At 25.5% G+C, this 10,715-nt stretch overlaps 2 protein-coding genes across 3 annotated transcripts; both read right to left on the bottom strand.

Moving 5' to 3' along the window:
• Positions 1-404: 404 nt before the first annotated feature.
• On the bottom strand, positions 405-5,871 carry LOC127063597 (heterogeneous nuclear ribonucleoprotein H2-like). 2 transcript variants are annotated; one of them, XM_050993590.1, is made up of 9 exons: positions 5,706-5,871; positions 5,072-5,338; positions 4,772-4,915; positions 3,659-3,797; positions 2,453-2,625; positions 2,187-2,380; positions 1,975-2,094; positions 1,643-1,742; positions 405-1,499 (listed from the first exon to the last, which is right to left on the bottom strand). In XM_050993590.1, the coding sequence occupies exons 2-9, from the start codon at positions 5,328-5,330 to the stop codon at positions 1,414-1,416; spliced, it is 1,215 nt and encodes a 404-aa protein (XP_050849547.1). In that variant the 5' UTR covers positions 5,331-5,338; positions 5,706-5,871; the 3' UTR covers positions 405-1,413. The 2 variants fall into 2 exon arrangements, with proteins under 2 accessions (XP_050849547.1, XP_050849548.1); XM_050993591.1 differs by lacking the exon at positions 5,706-5,871 and adding an exon at positions 5,582-5,701.
• Positions 5,872-6,685: 814 nt separating this feature from the next.
• Positions 6,686-10,216, bottom strand: LOC127062975 (caspase-1-like). Its single transcript, XM_050992039.1, has 7 exons — positions 10,004-10,216; positions 8,815-8,942; positions 8,448-8,692; positions 7,977-8,155; positions 7,755-7,887; positions 7,340-7,656; positions 6,686-6,968 (listed from the first exon to the last, which is right to left on the bottom strand). The coding sequence occupies exons 1-6, from the start codon at positions 10,154-10,156 to the stop codon at positions 7,397-7,399; spliced, it is 1,098 nt and encodes a 365-aa protein (XP_050847996.1). The 5' UTR covers positions 10,157-10,216; the 3' UTR covers positions 6,686-6,968; positions 7,340-7,396.
• Between the last annotated feature and the right edge of the window lie 499 nt (positions 10,217-10,715).

A 10,715-nucleotide genomic window follows, 5' to 3' on the forward strand; every position in this document is an offset into this window, starting at 1 on the left:
AGATATACTATTAAATTAAATCGAAATGTTTCTTCGTTTATGAGAGTAACTAAGTAAATATAACAGTAGTAATAAAACGATTAAAATTTATCTTATTGTGATAATATATATATATATACACACATATATACATACATATATATGTCAACCATATCTATAAATTGAATATGTACTTAATATACTTAATATATAGCTATATCTCTTATTTCATTATTCATGCTTAAAATAATTTTTAAAATAATGTTGTATATAAAAATAATATTACAATGCATCAATTATTACTATATTATTCATGAGAAATTATGTATCTGATATTCAGTACTTATGAAAAAAAATGTATTAATCATTTAGTAATAAACGCGTTGACAAATATAGTATAGGTATTATCATAAAAAGAGATTGAATAAGAAGATAACGTTTTTATTTACTATCTTTTTAAAGCACAGTTCACATTCGGCATTCATTATTACTATTTTATTTCATACACATGGCATAGGCTCGATTTCCACATATACAAAGTAGAATTTATAAAGGAACATAACATATTCGCAATTCATGCGATTTTCGTAATCGTAAACAAAAACTAAAGAGTATTACATTCTTCGAATCAATGAAATGATACTATAATTATTAGATACAATTTTGTGCATATAGCATATAAATCACCTATCCCGATTGTTTCATTACATCATTTAATAAAACAATGAATATCAGAATTTATATGCACTTTTATACCATATAAATTTAAATGATCCTTTTTTTTATAATTTCATATAAGATAAACACAAAATATAATAACAAAGTGCCTAACGAAATTTGCATTAAATCGTTGCAACGAATATTTATTATAAATCTGTTAATACTGAATTACTTCTAGGAAAATAACGAATAAAATCCAAATATTATTATATCTTTAATATTACCTGTGACTTGTTAAATATATATTTTTAAACATGTTTTCTATATTTCATAAAAAACATTTATGAATAGAGGGCACTTTGCTTATGTACCTTTTTGCTTATATGAATTATGAAAAGTTAAAAAAAAAAAAAAATTAGAACAAATTTAAACAAATGAACAAAAAAATACAATGTAATCTTTAAACAAAATAAATCATTAAATTATATGTTATATCAATATATGAATTTAACGCATATTATCTGTTTCAATGGAATCTGTTACAACCAAATCTAATTAATTGTCAATTTATGTAATAATTAGATTTTTATTTTAATCAATGAACCTAAAATATATGTATATATAAAAGAAAAAAAAAATAATTTCTACACTCAGTATCATCTGCAAAAGGTAATTCCATATGCGTCAATATCTCTCAAGTTAGAACATTGATTCTTTAAATCTTAAATCATCTTATATCCTTCATAAAGAACGTAAGAAACCTGGCATCGAATCTCAAAAACTGTTGTAATTACTACCTCCCAATTGACTGCTGAATCCTCTATTTGGAGAATATCCTGGCCTAAAGTTATTACCCAAACCTAAAATCAAATATGTATAATAAAATTTTGTATGTAATAAATTCAATATGTCGTTTCAATAAAATCTTCACTATTTTTTCACATATTTGGGAAATATTTATTTTATTTTATTATATTATTAATTTAAAAAATTGTCTATATACCTCCACAAAAGTTTCCTATACCACCCAAAGACATTCCACTTGAACTACTGCTTGAGTTAAGGAATAACTCAATATATCTGTAAGACATGTGACTTTTATCCTGTAAGGATATAGAAATATATAAATATTATGTGAATATAAAAAATTGGATATATAATCGATCTATGACAGAACATGAATCCGAATGTTTTAAGTCAAAGTAATTTAAGATTCTTTTCTCAAGCCATTATATTATTTTTTTAGATAACTTTTAATAAATTTTGATGATTTTTCAAACATAATAAATTATATAATAAAAGAATAAAATAATACATAATTAACGATTTGTTCACCTTGCACATTGCTCTAACTGCTTCTTCATGGGTTTCAAATTCCACATCTGCTTCACCAGATGGACGTCCACCATTTTCCAAGAGAATTTTAACATTAATCGGTACAACAGGTCTGAAAAACTAAACAACAATATATTTGATTAGCAAAAGATTATTTTATTCATAATTTTTTGATTGATAATTTTAATTGACAGTAATATCGATATATTTACATCTGCTATATCATCTTCCGTTGCTTTGAATGGTAGACCTCTCATATGTATACTATGAACTCCAGTATTGCTACCCCAATTATCACCACTTCCTCTAAAATTTCCTCCTTTCATGTCCATTCCACCACGCATTCCCATTCCACTTCCACGTGAACTGAAGTTATTTCCACTTCCCCAAGGACCACTATCAAAATCTGCAATATATTGTATGTAAAAGTAAAAAACACTTATATTTCTCTTAATATTTACTTAAAACTCATGAGTACCTCTATTTCTAGATCCTCTACCATTGTTACTGAAACGATTCATGCCCCCGAAACGATCACCACGATCATAAGGTGCAGGTCTCTGATTAAATCCACCCATTGGGCCGCCACGCATTTTTGGTCCTATACTAGCACGAACTTCAGATAAACTACTCCGGAAGATTTCAATGTACCTGTCAATAATTAAATGTATTAATGAATATGTTTTATGCATTAAACTGATGGGCTATTATTTCTTGATAATAATGTAGTTAAACATTGAAAAATATATAACTTCAAAAAAGAGACAATTAATATTTGTAAACTATTTGTTCAAATTCATACCTTCAATAAGTCAAAAACTGTAGTGCTTTTGTATAAGGAGAAAAAATTAAAAAAAGAAACCTCATATTTTGAAAACTTTGTTGTAATGGAACAACTATGCATACTACACCTCCACATTTATTTTAAATTTCTGTTGACACCCTCCCACGATGACTTTGCTTTGTGATGAATTTATGCCAACCCTAGCCCTTGTGATGCTAGGTCTTCAGGCAAATAACACTTGCAATCGCATTTCTTACAAAGTTTCTTATGATGAGTTTATTATAAATAAATGCATTTAATTAAATTTTTTTTATTCTATTTTTTTTTATATAATTAAAATATAAACTAAGGCAAGAAGTAATTTAGAAATAAAAAGTTTTCAAATGCCAATGGCTTATTTAAGAATTTAAAATATAATCTTGTACTTTGTAAGAAAAGTACAATTGTTTGTATCAGACAGAAGTACCAAATTGATCTTTACTACCTCTGTAGTGCCTACCCATCCTGGGGCCCTACCCACCTCCCATGGGATTTGATGATGATGTCACGGGATACTTCCCCGGCACCCACCCACAGGTTTCAGTTGGGCCAACAGTACTTTTGCTTACGTATGTTTAGCCTTATTTTGATTCTACCCTCCAAGAGGCAGTTTCTTTACACAATGGTTACTTCCTGAATTACCAGGACATGTACCATAATATTGAACAAATAAAAATAAACTGTTTCACATATTAAAATAATTTGTACAAGTTCTGAATTTAAAGAAACTGCTTCTATATTTAAAAACTGATTCCCGCTATTAACTAACAAAATGTATATACCTACATATACTACGATCATATAAAAATGATATTGAAAAATCATAAATATACCCAAACCCAGCTAGCGTCAGTGCCCCACCTGTGTCCTATCTTTTCCTTGTGTTTCTGCAGAGCGCGCTCCGCAACATCTTTGTTAACAAATTGAACGTAAGCCTCCCCAGTACTGCGGCCCGTGTAGTCTGTCGGTAGTGAAATCCCGTTCGGCAATATCTCCAACCCTGACCCACACATAATCAAACATCGATATTGTAGCGTAACACCCAATTATGAGTTAAAGTATCGAGTCAATGTACTTATCAAACCCTTATAAAGCCAAATTTACTTAGCCTTTGCAGATATTTATTAAATTGTCTTACTCCAATTTCATATTCTTTCTAGCAAAGATGAAGTAGAAGCAAAACTTTTATATTTTAATTCAGCAGTTCAATGCTATGTTATGAAATCAATAATCATAATTAAAAAAAAAATCACGATATGATGTAACTAAAATGGATAATAATGATATGTAGAAACACAGAGACACTGCTTGGGATGGATAAAAATTTGAATATATTAATTAATTGGTTGGTAAATTACATATACTCATTAATATTGAATTAATAAAAGTCTCTGCAAATATAATAAATATATTTTTAAATATGATCTTAATAAATTATGCTGAAAATTATTTTGTTTATTACTTAATAATTATTTATGCTGCAAAAAAATAAATTTTATTAATAATGTTATTCATTTCTAATCACATTATATAGTATTGATAAAAATAATATATTATATAAATTTTCATATATTTAATTCAAAACTTAATTAGAAATAAAAATTTCTTATACTCTTATTAAAACATTTCCTTTATCATTTATTTCACTGCATATTGTTAACACATGCACACACACACATATATTTTTGGTACTGCTACATATTATTGACAATTACAATAAAGATATTATCAAGTTAAAATTAAATAGTGGAACCATCAAAAGCATTTAGTCCCTGTGATTCAGAATTATAGTAATATTATGATTCATGTTTAGCAATATATGCCCTAAGAGAAATAAGACTATTTAAAGTTAAAGAAAGAAATATGTGCTAGACAATTTTTTGAACTCAAAGCATAATAGTACTTAGTAAAAATTGTCAATCATGAACAAGAAAAACAAAGTATATTAATATATAGATAGGATATATTAAATACCTGAGAAAAATTGTGCTATTTCTTCTTTAGAACAACCAAATGGTAGTCCACGCAATCTGACACAGCCATCATCCATCGCATTTTCTAAATTTAAGCCACTTCGTTTGATTACCCACTCCATTTCACCTCTTTTTGCTTTAAAAACTATAAAAGTAATATAAAATATAAGTTAAAGCCAAAGAATAATCTTTTTATTATAAATATAATAAAGTAACCAGTATACGTATATATAGCAACATAGTATATGTACTAAATAATAGAAGCTATATAAAAAAAATAATTTAATAAATTACTATATACCTTCGATATATCGATGTCCCATATGATCTCTATCCCTTTTACAAGCTTTTTCAATATCTTCTGGAGTGTCCATTTCTACATAAGCTTCTCCGCTAGGTCTTCCCTCCCTTGACATAGTCATGTGTACTCCATCTTTTCCATTGGTGATGGAACAATCGCCAAAAAATTTCATAATCTCATCAACAGTTGTAGACCATGGAAGTCCACGCATTTTAACAACGTATCCCTCATCGTCGTGATCTCCGCCACCATTTGACATGGTTTATACTTAAAATTACAATAAAAATATTATTGAATATTATCAGTGTGTTCCTAATTTGCTAAATAAAGAATTAAATCACTTCTAAACATTTATCTATTATACTTATTATTTATATATATTATTCTAACCAACTATCCTAACAGTATTAGATAACTATATAGAACAGACAAATATAATCTTACACTAAAGTTTGCAAAATTGTGTTTCTAAAAGTATTATCTCGATATTATCAATTTCGTGATACGTACAATAAAGATTTTATGACAAAAGTGAACTATACTGCAATAAATCTCACGAGACGCCCCCAATTTGCGATAATGATATCTTATATGGTAATCTAGTATTAAATAATAAGAAAATTGTAAATCTTACTTTATTTCTATTTATAAGAACCAAAAACTTTTCGATTAAAAGTAATAAAGTACAATGATGAAAATTCAAGGACAATTTCGGCAGATGTTTTACACTACTACACAAATTTCACACGACGATATCAACCGACAAAATGGCGCTCTCCTAATGGCTTCCCTGAAACTCGTTCCCATGTAAACGCTCACACAACACACACATATATACACATCTTCTTTCATGAAAACGTCCTGCAAGTTTGTTGTTTTAAATTTCAAACTTTTTTTGCATTATTGTTAAAATTTAATTTTTTTTTCAAAAGTAAATAATAATTATTAACAATCTACTTATATTAAAGGCGGCAAAAATAACATATATGAATTAATTATGTTCGTTACACTGCGTTCGATTACTAAGTTAGTGTCACATAACTGAAAGTATCGTAGAATATCTACAATATTTATATATTCGTTGAATCAAAATATAAGATGGCAGTGCGTCTTATAAATTTAGTTATAGAAGCTTAAAACAAAAAGAACCATCACCTCTCTATTTTACTCAGGGCTGTATATACAATCTTAAGGGCCCTGGATAAATGATTTTTTTTTATTAATTTTTAGACAAACTTTATAACTTAAATAAATGATATAATTTTTCTTTTTCATTATCATTTAAAAATTAAGAACTGTTTATGGACAAATAAATATATGTCACAACTTGTCACAAGATGCTTATTCTATACAGTATGGCATTGACCTATTATTATAGAAATGAATTGACCGCCAACTCATTTCCGCCGTTTTCAGAAAAAAAGACACATTTTCTTGGCAGTTTTAATTTTAATTAAATTTTATATACATATTTAATAAATTTTATATACATAAATTTATTATAATTTTATAACTATTATAATTTTATAAATTTATTTATTTAATTTTTTCTAAACATTTTATAATTTAATAATAATAATTTAATTAAAAAATTTAACTGTTAAAAAATTATAAATAAGATCTGTACAAAAGGATAAGGTATTCTAATATAAAAATTACGTTATTCTAATATTTAATAAATTAAATATAATAAGAATAAATTTCAAGACTTCATTAGTTTAGTTTACAAAAAGCTTTAAATATATTTACTTTTTCTAGAAATATATTTACTTTTTTTTAGATAAATATAGTTAAAGTTATTTCACTTTAACCATTTTCTTTTACTGTACTTTAAACGTTTTAACAGTTTTTTTTCTACCTGCTTCTACCGCCCTTGCCATCGATTGTTGATAGAAAACTGTTTTAAAAACATGTCATTATCATTAATATTTATATTTAAGAAATAATTTTAAAAAATCATACATATTATTACTTATATTCTATTATTACAAATAAGAAGTAAGAAACGAATATTTATCAATTTAGAAATTAAATTATATTGTAAGAAATTATATAAATAAGAAATTATATAAATTATCTAAATAAGAAAAATAAATTATATAAATAAGAAAAATAAAACTAAGTCTTTATAACAAATGAGTGGTCGTAATTCTATAGTTCTATGGCTTTATTTTGAATCATTTTTGTCCCAATCAATACTAATTTGCATCATTTTTTCAATGTTCTTTTGTATTTTTTCTTATACAAGTAATATACGAAAATATTTACCAATAAAACGTTTTTTTTCCATGAATAAAAATTGATCTCGAATAATTTTATTTCGCTTCATTCTGATTTATTGTTCACTTGTTTTTTAGGTATAAAATAAAGATCTCGAATGAGCATCGATGTCACTGAAGGAATTTGTTTTTTATTGTGACTTGCCAGATATTTATCATTGAACGAAGTAAATTTAATGGCCACTTTTCGTGCAGTTATAGTTAATATATTGAGGAGATCTTTAGTGTCCGCATATTCTTCTAAAGTATCACAAAGATATTGCACATAACATGAACCATTTTTTTCATTTCTAAAGGAATAAAAACCTATGAGGAAAAATAAACCAAAACAAAAATATACATATATATGTATTAAAGAATGTCATTAAAATTTAAGATATATATAAAATAATTTACTCGACTACCTTCTATTGTACTGTGTGCGATTAAAAAATCTGCATGTGTAGGAATTTTATAGGATGCAGTCGAATCTGTAACGGTAACTTCTGCATTACTACGTAATTCAAATGACTCTTGCCATTTATTGCCTCTACATGCCTAAAAAAAATATCATATGTGAAAAAAAAAGACAATGAACAATAGTAGGTACTTAAATCTTACATAGCGAAATTAAAATGACTTATAACCTGAAAAAAGAACAGCTTTGGTTTACCCGCAAGTGATGGACATAAGTCAGCGCTAAAAGGTTTCCAAATATAATTAGCACTATACGGGACATCTCTCGCATATAATAAATTTTCTGAGATACCATGGGTCAATACAAAAATACAAATGCAATCACTGTTAGAATGATCTTCGTTACTTACTAAACAAAACAAAAAAAAAAGATTTATTTATTTATTATAGATTATATAAACATAATCTAGATAAACATATCTATATCTGTAACAAAAAATTTCGCATATCACAATTCCAAAAAATTTAATTTTATACGTTAATCGAGTTATATTTATCAGAAAAAGAAAAAGAAAAAGAAAAAAAATCCATACAAAATGGAATTGTCCGAACAAATTTCAGGACAAATTATCTCGGAAGTGAAAACATGCGACGTTTTTTCTTACAATGACAAATATTAAAATGAAGAAAAATATACGTACATGTAGATATTCTATCTTTTAATTCCATGTAGGTCAAATCGTCATATCTCAAAACTTCAAAACCAAGCTTTGTAAAGACATTGTTTATTCTAATTGCATCAACATCTGTACCTCTTCGTTCATTTAAATTCTCATCGAATATTGTGTGATTAAAAATCACACATTTTCCACGATTATCATAATTCATATTATATAAAGGATCATCTATACCAACTGTAAAAGTAGTGGTAGATGCGTTCGAAGCTCTTAAATAAGTATAATAAGATTTAATAATGAGATTATATTTAACTATTTTTAAGTTTTTATATATTAATATTAAGTATTTATATAAAAGAGTTAAAAAAAAATAAAAAATAAAAATAATTACTCGTAGTAATCATTGCTGGATTTAAATTTATTAGCATCGACTACGTCAGCTGATCTTGTAGTTGAAATAACATTCAGACTTTTATTATCCTCTTTATATACAAATTGTGAAAGATCTCCATCAATTAGCTATAAAAAGATAATGAAAAAATCGACTTTTATTAGCAAAATGTATCCAATAGTATATAACTGATTGCAAAATTCCAAAAGCTTTATTATAAAATATGCAAAAATAAATAAAGATATATATATATTCTACTTTAAATTATTTTTTTAATTTTAGTGTCAAAGTATCTGATTGATACTTAACTTTCTATATTTAAAATATATTTCCTTAATAATTAAGCTTCATAGCACTAAATAAATATATAAGTAATAATAATACAATGTACATAACCTTATCAATTTTTTCTTCTTTTTGTTTTATGGAATTTAATTAAATGAGTGATTCGCGCGTGTGCGTGTGTGATTATTTATCACCGATATCATCGATAAGATATAATGTGTGATATGCTAACAAATAAATTACTATAAAAGGAATTGCATTATTTCTGTTTATAATTTAATTTATTATTTGGACAAAGTTTAAAGATTTAAAAGCTTCCATCTATATCGTTTAATAAAAATTTATGAAAAATTAGGTACAAAAATTTTTTCATGTAAAAAATATATAAAAAATACACAATTATTAAATTAATATATAATATATATAATTTAAAGTTTTATTTATTATAAAAGAGATATACTTTTTTATAGATATATGATACTGAGTTTTTTGTTTCAAATTTATATTATTAATAGCCTAGTCACACATTGACACTTTTTTCAAAGCAACTTTTTATTATATTAATATAAATATAAAGCAAATTCATGTGCAAATTTATTTCGAAACAGATGGACGTTAAATCGATCGGATCTTTTCTAATATCTGACCATTACTATTTGGGCTGTAATATTGAAATGTAATAGTTTTTACTAAAAATTTACTAAAAATATAAAATACAAAAATAATGATCTGAGAAATGGATAACAGAAAAGATAAATCTAACATATATATATATATATATATATATATATATATATATAACTCTTTTTATTCTTTATTTAAGCTTGTTATTCTTATTATTACATGTGTATTCTCCTTTATCTTGAAACATTAATATTACTTATTTAGCCTACAAAATATTTACCTCGGTTTCAATATTGTCGGCTGAAGGAATCTCTTCTGATACTTCCTCAATATTAAAGAAGGAACGAAGCATTTTATTAGAACTAGTTTTACCAGTTAAATATTTCAACACGTAACTTGTTAACCAAAATGTACAGAACACAATACTAAACATGACTTTTAAGCCAGATAATGTTTCGTAAGGAATATTGAAACATAATTCACTATCTCTTATCACACTTCTATTTTATCACTTTTGTTACCATAGTACCAATCATTTGTAGCTGTTACTGGATCTAAAAGAATGATTATTATATATTATCTTGAATTTTTATCATTTCCGTTATCTTTGAGCTAAACCTTTCAATTATCTTCTTTCGATAAGTCATCATTTTTTTACATTATTTTTTTATCCAGGTTTTAATGACCAAGTCTTTTCTTTTTTTTTCTTGTTTCCACTAAAACTCTTCAGTTAAATATATAATAAATTATATAGTAAAAATAATTATTATATAGAAATATTTGCCACGATTAAATATAAAGAATTTTGGTAGCAATCGATATTGTATAATAAATGTATACGGAATAAATATAAGCATAAATATGTAATGCACCTTGTTATTATCTTTTCTTTTTAATATTTTTTTCTAACTTCCATCAAAAAGATATAGTTTATTATAAATGTGTGAATCATCAGACATTTTTTCAAAATATGTTGCGAACTAATCATTTTT

Source organism: Vespula vulgaris, chromosome 4 (assembly GCF_905475345.1).
Source record: "Vespula vulgaris chromosome 4, iyVesVulg1.1, whole genome shotgun sequence".
Lineage (NCBI taxonomy): Eukaryota > Metazoa > Arthropoda > Insecta > Hymenoptera > Vespidae > Vespula > Vespula vulgaris.